Source organism: Eurypyga helias, unplaced genomic scaffold (genome assembly GCF_000690775.1).
Source record: "Eurypyga helias isolate BGI_N326 unplaced genomic scaffold, ASM69077v1 scaffold34701, whole genome shotgun sequence".
NCBI classification, from domain to species: Eukaryota; Metazoa; Chordata; class Aves; order Eurypygiformes; family Eurypygidae; genus Eurypyga; species Eurypyga helias.
Window position 1 is genome coordinate 1 of NW_010230830.1, and position 15,775 is coordinate 15,775.

General features: G+C 49.2%; 1 protein-coding gene across 1 annotated transcript; it reads left to right on the forward strand.

The window, feature by feature from the left end:
- Positions 1-4,125: 4,125 nt before the first annotated feature.
- Positions 4,126-15,376, forward strand: PSD2 (pleckstrin and Sec7 domain containing 2; the record flags this gene model as incomplete). Its single annotated transcript, XM_010160875.1, has 5 exons — positions 4,126-4,614; positions 5,774-5,968; positions 10,653-10,733; positions 11,300-11,412; positions 15,318-15,376. Coding segments are annotated over 5 exons (937 nt in total), but the record flags the coding sequence as incomplete, so codon positions are not given.
- Positions 15,377-15,775: the final 399 nt, after the last annotated feature.

Genomic DNA, 15,775 nt, shown 5'->3' on the forward strand with positions numbered 1-15,775 from the left:
ACAAGGAAGCTGGAGGGGGATTTTTCACAAGGGCAGACAGGGACAGGAACAAGGGGTAATGGCTTTAAACTGAAAAGAGGGTAGATTGAGGTGGGATGTAATGAAGTAATTCTTTCCAGAGAGGGTCGTGAGGCACTGGAACAGGTTGCCCAGAGAAGCTGTGGATCACTCATCCCTGGAAGAGTTCACGGCCGGGTTGGATGGGGCTTTGGACAACCTGGTCTAGTGGAAGGTGTACCTGCCCATGGCAGGGGTTTGGAACTAGATGACCTGTAAGGCCCTTTCCAACCCAAACCATCCTGTGATGATTTGCAGGGACACAGGTCTCACTTGATGTGTGAGTTTGGGCTGAAGGGATAAAAAAAGCACTGGAAGTTGCAAGCTCTATGGCGTGAACTGCTAATGGAGATGACTCTCTTCAGTGTGTTGAGAGAGCGGGAGCTGTCTGACTTGGGATTATGGCAGTGTGGGACCTGCCAAGTAATACCCAGGAGGTGCAGGTCTTCACAGCTGTTGATGAGCTTGATACCCAGGAGCAGCCAGGATAATACCCAGCTGTAGTGCACGACACCCATGGAAACACATGATGTGCACCAGAGCTCGTAGGGATGGGCCAGGGCATACCCTCCTGCATGGGTGCTCCCTCACAAAGTCATGCTGGGGATGGGAGTGCAGTGATGCAGGTCAGCGGGTGGTGTGATGGCTCCCCTGGAGGACCTGGAGAAACCACAAAGGCCCAGGTTTTTTCCTAGGTATGGGGAGGGGACAGACCCACTGGGGATAGGGGCTATTGCAAGAAGTTTGGCAATGGGACAAGTTGCCAACGCAGGTCTGTAATTCCCACTGCTGGGTACAATTCAGTCTGTAAAGTCCTCCCTGTCACAAGGGGATGATTTTTTTTTAAGTGTTTCCTGCTTTGTGGAAGCAGGGGATCTTTTCCGTACACAAAGTCATGGCCAGGCACTGCAGTTCACCCTGCAGGGATAGGTGGAGTTTTAAAGACAAGCATTCCTGAGGATGGGGGGCCTTTGGGCTGCAGCAGATAGTCTGTGGCACTGCAGCTGTCTGCCTCATTTCTGCTTATGTCTGGTTTGCTGTATGGCCAGCTCTGATGAACTGTGTGAGTTTTCTTAAGCCCTGAGCTCCTGGAATCAAGGGATTATATGGGTCTACAGATTCTTTTACCCATGTGATTGCAGATCTAGGTTTGAAAACAGCATCCCTGGTGGATCAGACATCAGATGGAACTTTCAAAGGGTGCAAAAACGTGTTTGTCAGGGTCTGTTAGCTCTCATGAGCATAGCACAAGCCACGCATGGTTGTCTTGCTCCTCGCACAGCCCTTTAGGTGGGTCTGTCCTGCTCCCTGCTTCACTGAGATCCCCTATTCCTGCCACAGCTCACCAGCCTGATGGCCTGGCATCCAGCATGAAGAAAGGAAGATAGTGTGGCAGAGCCAGTTCATGGGACCCTGACACACTGGGGTTCCTCAGACTCTTGGAACACTGAGAAATCTGAGTGCACTGATTTGCCCTCTCCTTTTCAGTGACACTTACCCTGGCATGTTGGAAGCAGGAAAACCTACCTTTGTTCAAATCCTTCCCCAAATGCACTTTTCTCTCAGACATGGGGGACAAGAAGTCTGGTAGCTGGCTATATGTATCTCTGTTGTTGCAGTCTTCCTTTCTTACACTGGTTCTTTGTTAGTTGTCCACTGTGTCCCTTCTTACACTATGACTATTTTGGTTGTGGATTCTTGGGATGTGAAGATCCCTGTTGGCAAAGAACCTCTTACACTGATTAAGCATACTGGCTGTAGCAAACAAGGGCAATAACCTTGAGGATGTCCCTGTGCAAAGGGATGCCAGGTCCTATTTTACTACATGGAATTAGTGCTCATATGAATGACAAGTTCTTGCTGCCCATGCTGATGGGGATGCTGGGGGAACCTGGTCCACGTAAGAATCGCTGGTAAGGCCTGGTGTATCCTGTTCTGCTCATGAGAACTGGCAGCTCCACAAAAACAATGATGATGGTTCCCAGATGAGGGTGTTATCATCAGTGGCAAGGTGTACATTCCTTAGTGCCACTGTGTCCTGAAATGACCAGCCATCTTCCACCCTGCCTGAGGCATTTTGAAGGGCTAGAGTTTCCAGGAATGGATAACCCTACATTGGTGTATCTGGGCCAGTAAATTCAGGGCCTTATTAACCTGCTCCCTGTTCAAGAGGTAGCCTTCCCTACTTGCTACTTGCTTAGATGTGTAGTGGAAGGACAGGCAAATCCTTCATGCCTTGAGAGAAGGATGTATGCACCCCAGATCCTGTAATGGTACGGGTAGACCCAGCTTCAGGGGTCCACTAAGCCTCTGCCCAAGCATGGCAGTGATGTTCAGGGGTCCATCTCCACTGTGAGACCAGGGAGCCTGTGTCTGTTGGACAAAATGGGCCAAGCGTCTCTGGATCAGGGCGTCTGTTAGTTGCAGATAGCTGGGAACTGGAAACGTGGCAGGCTGTGGGGGCTGTCAGGGGATGGTTGCTTTGCTTTCCCTGTTCTCTGCTGTCTGCTGGTGGAGACGGGATACAAGTCTGTATCCCCCTACTTCTTTTTATTTTTGCTATAAGCAACTGCATGGAGTGCATGTGTGCCTCAGTTTCCCCACCTAAAAAGATGGGGCTGTTCTGAGATTGATTTGTGCATTGAGATTCGTCTGAACTCCTAGGAGACACTTTCATGGCTCTGACATGTCTGGCTCACAAGTGCTTTGCTGCCTCTGTGCTAGAGCCGCTACCTCCCAAGGTCCATTTCAAATCTCTTTTGTGCCAGGTGATGTTCTGCAAGGCTGGGAGTGGGCTATCACCCAACAGGAAATATTACTAATGGTAGCTGGATTTGGGCATGCACCGGGACAGTATCTCCTTAGCTGGTACAAGAAACTTGCTCATCCCTGATCCATCCCCAGAGCTCATCTCAGGGAAACAGTCTGCTGCAAAGTGAGGCCATGCTCATTAGGAGAGGCATCAGCCACAGCTGTGAGTCTGACACAGTGTTTCCAAACTGAGACAGCCATAGTGAAGAGGTGAAGTGGGTTGACTTCAGCCAGCAACTAAGCACCTATCCTGGCACTTCCTCACCACCCTCCCCTGTGGGATGGGGAAGAAGATCAGAAAAGCAGAAGTGAGAAGGCTTGTGGGTCAAGATAAAAGCAGATAAAAGCAACCTGGTCTGTTCCAGGAGGGACGGAGCCCTCCCAGGTCTCCAGGGCTTCCAGCACAACGGGTGTTGCTGGATTTGACTCAAATGAATCCTGCCATCATGGGTTTGTATCGAGATGAACATGGGAATGAATGCCCCTGAATGCAAATCCAGACAGCATTGGGATTGCTGAGAGTCATCCATACTTACCTGGAACATAGGCTTGTAGGTTCATGCCTTTCACAGCCTCCTATCATGCCTGTAGTGCTGTGCCTGAATCCCACAGGCTAGCTGTAAAGTGGCATGGAGCTTCCCATACCTGCATGTTTGTCCATCACTTTTGACATTCCTTTCAGTGGAGAGAAAACTCTTTGTAGGGTGCTGCACACGTCTAGCGTGCCTCACCTAAGAAAAAAAGGCTTAAGTTACAACATATGAATTGCTTCCTGAAAGTTTCTGCTTTGTCTCAGGTATAAAAGGGATCAAGGACGTTTGCTGCCAACATCCAAAGTTAGATGAAATAGCCTCAATCATTGATCCTTGATGAAGGATTTTCATGTTTTTGAAGTAGCCATAATTGGAGCACCTGAAGGGAGAGATAACCTGCAGATTAAATCCATTCTGGCAGTGGATCCAGTAGCAGGTGTCAGATGCAAATGTCTCCAGTTCAGAGTCTGGGTTTTTACTGTGGCATGACCAAATAAAGGATTAGCTGGGCCCATGGGATTGCTCATCACAGAACTCTGCCTTTTTCAGCTCTAGAAGCTTGTAACAAAATTGTGAAGAAGGCAGGTTATACCACAGAAAGGTCCCGAGGGCTTATAATCACAGCATCCATTTCTGCTTCTTTTCTTCTCTCCTAACTCCAAGTGGAACAGTGCAAGGAACAATTCCCTTGACAGTATTTTCTACCTTTCCCCTTTTGGTCCAGGTTTGCTTCTGGAGATGCCAAGCTGAGCTGCAGTGAGGATGACAAGGAACATTTTCAATTCAAAGACATCAGGGATGGGTTCAGCTCAACTTTTGAGAAGATCGTAGAGTCTGACCTTATGAAGGGTACATACTACAGCAGCTTGGACTCTTTGGACGTCCTCTCTCTCACAGACGAGACAGACAGCTGTGTCAGTTTTGAGGCCCCACTCACCCCATTGATCCAGCAAAGGGTCAAGGAAAGCCCAGAGCTCTTGGAGCAGAAACTGGTAGCCCAGCAGAAAGAAGCCCTTCACCACATGGCTGCTGATAATCAAGAGCAGGCAGCAGCAAAGCCAGCAGATGGGGATTTTGGGAGCCCTCTCAGACACTCAGTTACCAGCAGCAGGTCAGAGAACGTGTTGAGCCGGTTGTCCTTGAAGAGTATCCCAAATGGGTTCCATGTGGAAGGGTCAGAGGAAGATACCACCAAGATCATTAACTCTATCAGGTAAGGCAGGCTGGGAATTCCTTGTGTAAAAGGCTCTTTTCTTATGGGGTCCCAGTCCAGGGGCAAGGATCAGAGGATATGATGGGGCTGCTTTTTTCCCTTTTTGCGTCCTCTCGTGCAGTCATGGCAGAGAGGCCTGGCACCAAGGGGAAAACCTTTCCTATCCATATGTTAGGACTGCAGCTGGGGACCAAGGTCTCAGGGCAGTAAACTAGCTAGTTCCCAGCAGGCCTCTGTCTGAGTCCTCCCTGTTCTCAAACCCAGGACCTCAAACTGCAGGTGAGCTGCAGGATCATGTAGGAACCCTGGAAGCCCAAGAAAAGCTGAGGCTTGCTCTGGAGGGCACTACCATGCCCTCCAGGACTGTGTACAAATCCTGTCCTTGTAGCAGTCAAAGCCGGGCCTCCTCTGGGCAGCCCACTGTCTTGTCTGCCTGACATCTGCAAACCCTTTGGTGAGTTGGAGGCAGTCAGGCACCCTCCCAAGTGTCCTGTGTAGTGCAGCGAAACCTCAAGGTTTCACTTAGGACTGGGTGCCCCTGTAGAGGCCTCCTCAAAGGTTCTTCTGTGGGCAGTGAGGAGATCAGACGCGATTGCACCTTCCGGACCAGCTCAGACCCAAACCATCATCCCCAGGAGGCAGCAATTCATCTGCAGAGCAGTTCCTTGCAGAAGGAAACCACGTGATGAGCAGCCAGGTCATGGCAGAGCTGGAGCAAGGCTGTATGTCCAGCTAGCTGTTGTCAGTCACACTGGCATGACTTCAGTTTATCATTCTTAGCAAATAACCAAACTGAAAAGCATACCATCTATCTCAAAGATTTCCTGGCTGTCCACAACTCAGAAAGAGCTTGGTATCCCTTTCCATACCAGTGGGGAAAGAGGAAGCTTGAAAAGGTGTTGGGGCTGCTTGCTTTGAATGGATATGTCCTTGTTTCTCAGGGAGAAGTCACTGTCTCTTTTTCTACAAATTTGAAATTAAACTGTACTATTTCATTTGACCTGAAATGAAAGAGGGTTTGTCAAAAGTCCAGTTCACAAACATGTTGGTTTTTTCATATTTTTTTGGTTAGGACAAGAGGAAATCAAAATGTGGCATTTTCTGTGGGTTTCATCAAGTCATATTACTGCTTCTTGAATTGTTTCTTGTTTCTCTGCAGTGATGCCAGCTTGAAAGACGCACTGTCAGACTCTGACTCTGACATGGGCAGCACGGAGCAGCTTGACCAGGGCAGCACAGACACCTTGGCGAATGGCTGCAGGGCGGATAGCGAAGCTGCCAAGAGGCTGGCCAAGCGCCTCTACAACCTCGAAGGGTTCAAGCGCTGTGATGTGGCACGCCAGCTCGGGAAAAAGTAAGTGGGGCTTTGGGTTGCAGCCAACCCTGTGAGGGGGTTGACTGAGATGGCAGCATTGAGCATGGCCAGCAGAAACACAGCTGTGGTGGGGAGGGTCTAGGGAAGTACTGGTCATGTTGAGAGGACAGGACAAAGGCAGGAAGGGACATGCCTGTTGTTACAAGGGCTTGCTGGATGGAATCGGGGCTGTTTGAGATCCTTCCAGTTGAAATTGGTCCAAGTCCAGTGCCCTTGCAATCTGAATCCTACAAGTTGCTTGTGTGTATTGGGCATTAAGTGCCACAAGCTCCTGCCTGCCAGAACCAAGAGCTTCCTGTGTTTGGTAAGGGCCCATCAAGGTTCCCTCTAAAGCAATCCCCAGGCTGAAGGGTTTGGGATCCAGACCTGGATCTGCACTGGACTCCCTGCCAGTCCCCAGATTTTTAATGTCTGCACCCCAAAATCTTCTTGCTGCAGTGCCTCCTGACCCAGTCTGTGTAGATGGCATGAAGGGTTTACTGGCGTGCCAGGTAGACCCTGGGGGTCCAAGAACCTCAACTGGTAGATTTGCCTGGGTAAAGCAGAAGGGAAATAAACAGTGTTTATTCAAAAGTGGGAGAGTTACAGAGATTTCTAAGAGACAGGGTAACAGTAATGAGCAGGAACAGATTATTTTAGGATGCCAGTGGGTGTGAGGATACCAATCCCCATCATCCTTCTCCTGAATCAGATATAAACTTTGTTGCTGGAGTTCTTTTTATGTCTTTGAAATGTCTCACTCCTGTCTGGATCAGCAGGACAAAACTGTCTCTCAGCAAATACCCAAGCTTTCAATACCAAGGGTTGCCTGTGACTCCCAGCTTAGTCCTGGGACAGAAGGAGCCCATGAATGATATCCTGGAGTGGCTTCATATCACCTGGCAGCATCCTTGTTCTTCTCTTTTGCTGTGGTTCATGTGGCAGCTGCAGGTCGCTGCTGCCTCAGGTCTAGCATCCTTCTCCTTCTTGCAAATTTGTCATGCCAGCTCACTGAGTGAGGGAATTTTCAAGAAATTGGTGCATTGGAATGTATCTCCTTGCTAATTCCTGCAGTCCTCACTCAAAAATGCAATCCTCACACCTTGGAAAGCTGTTTGGTGACCCATATTTGCAAACTGACACAGCCTTTCATCAGCTGGGTTTTTGACATCTGAATCATTTCCCAGCACAAGAACTGGAGAGAGCTGTAGGCTCTTGGACCGAGGAGGTGGATTTGCAGAGCAAGAAGGGAAGAAGGATGAGTATAGGTGTATTTTAAGCTGGTCTTGCTCACTTAAGACAATGTAAGACCAACCTACATTGGTCGGAGCAGGGTAAGTTTAAGTGATGCTTTCAGGCCAGCTCTGTGTAGGAGGTGGACTGGCTAGGAGGGATGTTCAAAAAGTAAAATCTCATTTTTAAGATTTTGAACTAATTTTAACCCCTTTTTTTTTTTAGTTTGTGATTATAACAATTTTCTCAAAAAGCCTTGCAAACCACAACCATTCATTCATCATTGTCAAAGAAGTAGAAAAGCTTGATGAACAAGGAAATGGAGGTTGGATATCTCCACATACTTTGTTTCCATCTAATGCAATTCTGTGAAGTTAAACTCAAATCCAGAACTTACTTTCATCGCTCTCAAGAGCGTGTGTTTTGGCAGCTGAACTCTCCATGGAAGATTCTTGTTCCTGGATTTGTCTGTTGCATTGTCTTAACTCCGTCACTTCCCACAGTTACATGTCTCTTGCTGGATGGAAGTTGAACTGTCTCAGCTGCCAGACATGAAGATGGTAGTGCCAGGCACTTCCTTGCAGACTTTCCCCAGAGAACACTGCTCACAAAACCATGCAGACAGCAGAGCACAGTTGCAGCATTGCAGTGCACTGAAAAGCAGGGGTCTGTCAGAGCCCCATGGGCAGTATGGCATGGGCACACATTGTATTTTCCTCCCCTGGAGATTAGATGAATTTTGCTTAGCCAGAATTCTTATGGACAATCTTTTTTTGACCCAGATGACTATGTCAAAAAGGATTCTGGACAATACAGGCTTAGCTCTGTAGGACAGTGTGATTCAGGTTGTAGAACAACACGCATTTGTCCACGTCCAGCCATGCAGAAATGAAACTGTGAGAGAAGGCCAGGGCTCCTGTGTTACCCCGAGGTGGCTTGTGACCAAGACAGGTCAGTAAGCACTCTTGGTGCCTGGACCTTTCCAAACCAGGCAGAGGGAGGAAGCATCAAGCTGCGGGTAAAGTGAGGAGGTCTGTAGAGGCTGTCTGTGCGGCAGTGCCACCAGCCAGAGGATGCTGGACATATCCTCATGGGAAATGCCTTGCTGTTCACATGGGAATGTCTCTGTCATGTCTGAGCTGCATAGTGTGTCACCCATTCCTGCAGGAGGGTCTGGGACTGGCACAGGGAGAGAGAAGGCCAATTCTTGAATGAGGAACGCAGAACAAGAACCTAAACCCACTTTAGTGTGGGCCATGGTGTTGTCCTGGCCAGTGTTGGAGTTCCATGTGCCAGGCGTGGCTGGGCATGTTAACTGGCTCTGGAGCTCAGGGAGAAGGGTCCCATCAATGTTACTGAGCCCCTGGCTAGACACAGGAGTTTTTTGGTTCCTGGTGGCTGGCTGCCTTCAGGTGTCCTGCAAAACTGCTTCCCTCTGCAGAGCTGGCTGTCCCTGCCTGGAGCTTTTCCAAGCAGAGAGGAACCACGTGAGGCACACAGGAAGGCATGATGGGCAGCCAGGCTGGGGTCTGTTGGCACCACAGCAGCTGCAACAGACCACTTGTCCTGGGGGTCACAAATTCCATATGGACTCCTGGCCTTCAGTAGGACCCAGTGTGCTGAAGGACAGGCAGCAAGGCCTGATTCTTCTCCCAAGTTGGTTGAAGGGGAGCTTCCACCCACATTCATCCTGCCTGTCTGTAGATCTAGTTATGAATGTTATTAGGGTGTAGCTCCCAGTGTAAGCCATGGAAACACCTCAAGAGCAATTCATCCCACCCAGGATCTGTGCTGGACTATAGACATGCCAAGTCTTTTTGCATTAGGGAGCCTTGGGCAAGGCTGGTCCTTCAAGCCCACCTTGAGTTAAATGGGGAGAGTCAAACTCTCTTCTCCCCTGTGGGTCACTGCAGTGCTGCAACTTGTAGCAATTGTTGCTGTGTTCCCAGTGCCCACAGTTCCCAAACAGGTTCCCAGAAGTCCTGGTAAATAGGTGCTCAAACAGAAGGAATCAGACCTTTTCTTCTGGGAGACTACAACTGCATGTGTGAGGTGGCATCTGACCTGTTGAAGGGAGAGCATTGGCTCGTTCCCAGCACTGGCACAGCTAATGTGTGAAGTCTTCTGCAGACTTAGAGCTGAGAGGATCCCAGAGGAGGCCTGGGGCTTGCTTGGTTCTTCTGTGATGTGGTGACATCTCCTTTCATAAACGTGTTCTGCATCTCACATCACCTTGCTGTGGAGTTCCAAGACAAATGGAGCAGTATCCCTGGGAAGCTGGCAGGAATATGCATGCCAATTATTGTGGCACTATTTCAGACAGACTAACCTGTGGGGGCCATGGGGCCATGAGGACATGTTCTTTATCAGAGCTAGCAATCCCAAATGATAGGGCTGTTTCATGAGTGTGAGGGCTTGTGGCTTCATATGGCTTTGAAACAGTCCCCTGTGCAAACTCCAGCACCAATACTTATGTCCTGCCTCTCAAAACTCAGCCTGGACCTCTCCCCTGGAACTGTCCAACTGCTCTGCCTGATCCTGCTGTGTGTCGTGCTTCTGAACTGCATCCGTGCCAGAGGCTTTACAGCATCCATCTCACAGCAGAAGATGAAATAATGCTGTAGGAAAATCAATAAATTCTGCCTGTAACATGTCCTGGGGTGAAAGTGGATGTGCAGTGCTTAGCAACATGCTTTTCATTTTGTGGGGAGAACGAAAAGGGATTGTGTATGGCAAAGGCTGAGCATATTGAGATCATCTCCCATTTCTTGCCAGCATTCATCGATTATTCTTGCATTTCTGCTACCTAAATTGTATAGATACAGGAACTTAACAGCACCCATTCTGTCTTTAAAGGCAACATAACTCCAAGCATCCTTCAAAAACATGGAAGGGGAATGGTTTCTGGAGACACATTCAGGAGTGAGCAGGGTATGCTAGTTTTAGCTGAGATAGAGTTGAGGCCTGAGCTCCCTGCTCCAGTTACCAGAGGCATCCGTCTGACATGACAACAAAGCGAGAGGGTGGGATGGGAGGCAGCATGGAGAGCAGGAATATTGCAGTAGGAGGGGACACATCCACTGATAGGACTGGGCAAGAGAGAAGGTGCCTGATGAGCATAGGACAACCTTATGGCCTCCTCCTGCCTGGTTTGGGAGGAGGCTCTGACTGGCCAGCAGCACAGCAGAGGGGGGCAATGGGGGCCCACATCTCTCATTTTCAGGTGTCTAGGGCTGGCAGCCGCAGTGCTAGGCTGTGGGCACATTAAGGCGCTTTGAAGGTTTTCCAGCAGTATTTCAAGCTAGGAGAAAGTCCCTCTGGGTCTGGGATCACGTCTGCAGTGTCTTGCTGGGAGTTTTGGGCTGGCCAGGAGGCAGCAGTCTGCTGTTCCTCTTGTAGACAGTGTCTTCTTCCCTGATGAAAGGGCTGACTACTCCCTCTTTAATTACAGTAACGAATTTAGCAAGTTGGTAGCAGAGGAGTATCTCAGCTTCTTTGACTTCACTGGCCTGACCCTTGACAAAGCACTCAGGTGAGCTGGTCTCTGGCACTCCCGCGTAGGGCCTGGGCTGGACAGAGTGGAGCAGCGCGGTGGGTTTCTCCTCCGGGCTTCCCGACACCATGGAGGCTGTCTGTGTGATAGGAGCAAGGAGTGGGGGGAGCTCCAGGTTGTTGTTTAATCTTTGCTTTGGTGTCACATTAGGCACAAGGTACTGCCACCAAAAGTGGGCTTTGACAGGAGGGCCTACAACCTGCTTCCCCATGGTGGAGAGCAGCTTTCCCAGGAATCCCATCCCATAAAAATTCAGAGCAAGTGGGAACAATCTCTTCCCTTGGGATGGACAACCCATCCTGGTGCTGTCAAGCCAGAGGTGGGTCAGATCTCAGCTGACAGCACGTTTCCCTGCACAGTTCGGGGCTGGCTCCACAGACACCTTTTGCATTGCACCTGCAGGGGCCCAGGGGTGCGCAGGCTGGGGGGAGGACGAAGGCCTTCCTAGCTGCTCTGAGGACCCCCCTTTCCATCACCCTCCTTAACATGGATGCTGACCAACAGATTGATCTGTGACATCTTTAAGTATCACTTTCTTTTTGCAGGACCTTCTTGAAAGCATTCCCACTGATGGGAGAGACACAGGAGCGTGAGCGGGTGCTGATTCATTTCTCCCGGCGGTACTGCCAGTGCAACCCAGAGGAGAGAACGTCTGAAGGTACCACTTACTTTCCCTGGCTCCAGTGTCTATTGCACACCTCTGTCACAGAGCCTGCCTGTAACAGCCATCCACACGCAGGCCTGAGTAGCACCCAGGAGGCAGGCAGAGCTGCAGTTTCTCCCTTTCTCTGGGATCCTGCCCTGCTGATTATCCCTGCCCTGGGTGGGGCTGGAGACACAGACCCCCACAGGAGAGCCAGATGAGTCCCCTCAGCATCTGAGGGGCTGAGCCTGGGCTCCCTTGTCCTCTCAAGTGCATATGGGCTGTGCTGAGGACAGGCTCCTCTGCTGTAGCCTGGATCAGTGGCCATGCTTTGCCCAGCACAAGGGGAGGTGGTGAGTGGTTCTCAGGGGTTGCATATTCCTGCAGTCATGGCTTGCAAAGTGGTTGCTGGCAGTGGGCAAATGAGTGCCTGGTGCTAGGTCAGCCTGAGACCTTGTCCATTGAGTGGAAGAAGATATTTCCATGCAGATTGAGGAATGCTGTTGACTTGCCATGCACAGTAGTTGTGTTCCTTGCATCTACAACTGCAGAAGGAGAAAGTACAGCTGGGTAAAATTCTGGGCTCACTGGAGCTGCAGTTTTTGTTAGCTACCTCCAGCCCCTCCCAATGTTGTTTGTTTTTTCTTTTTTAAGTAGATACCATTTCTTCAGACGTTTTTTAGTGGGAAAGGTCATTCCTGGTACACATGTGGACATACACACATCCAGACATGAGCATGTCCACATTTGCACTTACATCAATGCCTCTACACACATGCTTACAGGCATCTAGAAATGCCCCCATGGATGGAAATCAGGCTGCTGACCTGATAGCAGTGCCAATGGTTCCTCCTCCACCCCTTCATCGTGCAGTACACCACTTCTGTCTCAGAACTCCTGCTTGTATCCATCTTGCAGGCTTCCCAAATAGCAGCAGTGCCTAGTGTTGCTTAAACCCTCCAGTCCCTCTGCCAAGCTAAATGGAAACCAGTGGTTCTCAAAACAGAATTACCTCTTTGCTTTTATCAATGGTATCCCAATAAAATACAGATTTAGATCCACGGATCCAAAGAGGACCTTCCCCTTTGAAGCGTCCTTCACTTGTAGACATGAAGCTGTAGGCTGAATTTTCAGCAACAGTCCCCAGCTGAAATATCCTAAATGCCAAGTCCTGACCCCTGACCCCTCTTCAGTACCTTCCCCTGGAAGTGATCCCCAACCATATTATGTCCACTCCAACTCCTACAGAGAAGGGTCCTGGGACCTTTCTTGTCCTTGTATCTAACACCCACTGTGAGGGCATGCACACACCAACTTGAGCAGAGGCTGAGCTGGAGCACAGAGGGTCAGTGTCTGGCTCCATCCCACATCTTTCAGCATGAGGGTGTTTGGAGGGCAGTGATTAGTCAAACAAAATGCAAGCTTTTCCATGGCAACGTGGGTTACAAAGCTGCTGATGTAACCATGTTACAGCAACTGTTCCAACGAGAAATTGGATCCCAGTTCTGAACATTCTGCAAGAAGGTGCTAATGCAAACATGAATGCAGCCAAGAAGTTAAACTGTTCCATAACTGCATGGCCCTCAGTAGAGATGTCAGGACCTGTTTTAAAATGTTACACTCCTGAACAGTACAAAACTATTCAGAGAAAGGAAAACTGGATCTAAAAAGCATTACTGCTGAGACTGCCATGACCTATTCATTAATATTTAGGGCCACAGCATTGCCTGTGGTGGTGGCAGCACATTTCAAAAGGCTGGGCAGGGCCCCTTTCTGTAGACCAAATGTAACCTGAATGAGTCCAAACAGGACAGAGCTGCAGTCAGTACTGGAATTGAATGGGGCTTGAAAAATACAGTTGTAATCCAAGTACTACTTGAAGTTGATACAATGGAGGGAAGCAGATCGGGTCCTTCAGGTCACATCTTCTGTGTACTAGATGTGTAGTGATTTGAGAAAGCTATTGCAAGCTCTTTCTTCAGGAAGCATTTAATTCTTGTTGCATCCAGCCTAAACTTGCAAAGGATGTTCCACCAAGATTAAATTTGAGCCACTGTGTGTTTCTAAAGAAACAACTCTGGCTGTGATGGTCTGTTGATGTAGAGGCATGATAGTCAAACCTGTTTTGTCTGGAGATGATCAGGTGGAACTGAAGGTCTTAAAGCCCTCTAAGACATTTCAGGGTATTGCTGTGTGCTGAATCAATAACTCTTCAGTGATAGAGACATGGCTGTTGCAACACCAAGGGTCACTTCAGCCTGTGTGATGGGATACTGCAGATGAGGGTGGCAGAAGCTCTGGCCTGCTGATCACTTAGGGGAATGGCTGTTTTTTCTTCTAGAGAGTGGTGTCTTGGACACATTGTTAGTGCTTTCCTGTACATAGAGCCCAGCCATGGAAGAACTATGTGGTTGTGTTATGACACTGTGTGAGCGAAGAGAAAATGTGAATGCAACTGAGCCAAGAACAGCAAGAGAATAGCAGGTTTTGGGACACCAGCTCCACCTTGGGGCTGTATGGGACTTTATTTACCAGACCAAAGTGGTACAGTAAAGCCAGGTGAAGATGTCAGCCCAAAACCTCCCACAGAGACTCCAAAATATGCATCAGGGAGGCATGTTGTCCTAAGCTCAAAGCTGCTCTTTGAAAGCTCTTGTGAAAGTGAAGGAAGCACATTTCTGAGGAACTGATTCTCTCTTGAAAGGGGATGTCCATCACACCATGTCCCTAGGACTTTCAGCCCTCATACAGAAATACGTGATGTTCCCATGAGAAACCCTTCCTTCCTCAGAGGCTATGGTTCTCCAGGAAAAGGAGGTGGTCATGTGCTCAGTTGCCTTCAGGCAGGGTCCATGTGTTTGGTTGCCTTTAGCTGGCAGTGTTTAGAGCTTGGGGTGCTCAAGGCTTGTCACTGTCCCACAAACAGTGCCTTTGTTTTGTGGTTGACCAGGATGGGGATGGGCCACAGCTGTGGCTGCACATCTACCCTCCCAAGAAGAGATCAGTGTCACTTCCCCAGCCAGGCCTGGGGGTAAGTCACAGCCTGACCACAGGGCACCAATTCACAGAGCAGCATACACGAGGGAAATAAGCCAGGAGCATCATGTCACATCTGGCGTGGTCTGCAGAGCAGCCCATCAGCGTGAGCCCACTGAGTCATGCCATGAACAGGGCCAAAGACCAAGGCTGTAGTCCTTCTGACCCTGCCTCCTCCCTGGTGCTCTCTAGCCCTCGTGTGTGGTCCTTGCAAGGGCTGGTCCATGTGCCAGAGTGCATTTGCATCTCACTGCTGCGAGGTGCTGCATGGAGACCAGTCTCTTGAACTTGAACAGCCTCAGGACACAGCATGGTTTTGAAATAACAGCAAGCCTCCAAGCTACCTGGTACAGACGAGGATGCTGTGCTGTCTCAAATGGAAGGAAAACCGTGTGAGTTTTATTAAGTCAGAGAGCCAAAAATCCTGCACTCATCTGTAGTAATATTGTTTGTTGAACAACTCAAGACCTTACAAGGCTCCCTGGGAATGATGGCTAAAGAGCTCAGGAAAAACCCCTGAGGTGACTGTGATCAACTGGGGGGAATCTAGCTCTGTTTGCCGGGGTGTCTGCCCCATTCTGCAACATCATTGTCACAAAATGGATATGGAGGAGGACTCATCATAAAGTCTGGTCTTTGGAAAGCCATTGACAAAACTGCTTTAAAGCTAATTACCTGGTGATCATTTCAGAAAAAGGTAAAGTTTGAAGAAAAGAGGATTTATTTTTTAAAGCTATTTTGCATGATTGAAAGAAACAGATATTAAGTTCCCCAGACATAGATACTAGCTGTGATTTTGTAATGGTTGGGCTGCAAAGACAGCAAACATCAAAACTCTGTGGGAAGGGGAGTAATCATAGCCATCTGACTGTTGTGTGTTCCAGATGGGATTCATACGCTCACCTGTGCCCTGATGCTGCTAAACACAGACCTACACGGCCATGTAAGTAGTACTCAGAGATGCATCCATCCTTTTTTCTTTCTCAGTATAGAGATCTGTTCCCTGATGCAGGATGTGTTGCTGGAAAATTGAGATAGGTTGGCAGACAGTAGTCTGATCAGCTCCAGGGGGAATTTGGAGTGCCAGGCCCAGACCCCAGGACAATCTTCTTAGTGACACTCCACACTCAAGCCAAAGGCACATCTACATCTCCTGCTGACGTCAGTTATCTTATACAGACCATGCAGGTTTCTTCCCAGGACCTGTTGCGTGCATCAGCCCTGTCCCAGGAGCTCCCATGGAGAGGTCTTCACCACCAATCTCTGTGGAGCTGGCAAACAGCAGCATCAGTTGTGCTGCTGTTTCTTGTGGTGCAGACACCTGAGGGTCCCCTCATCCCAG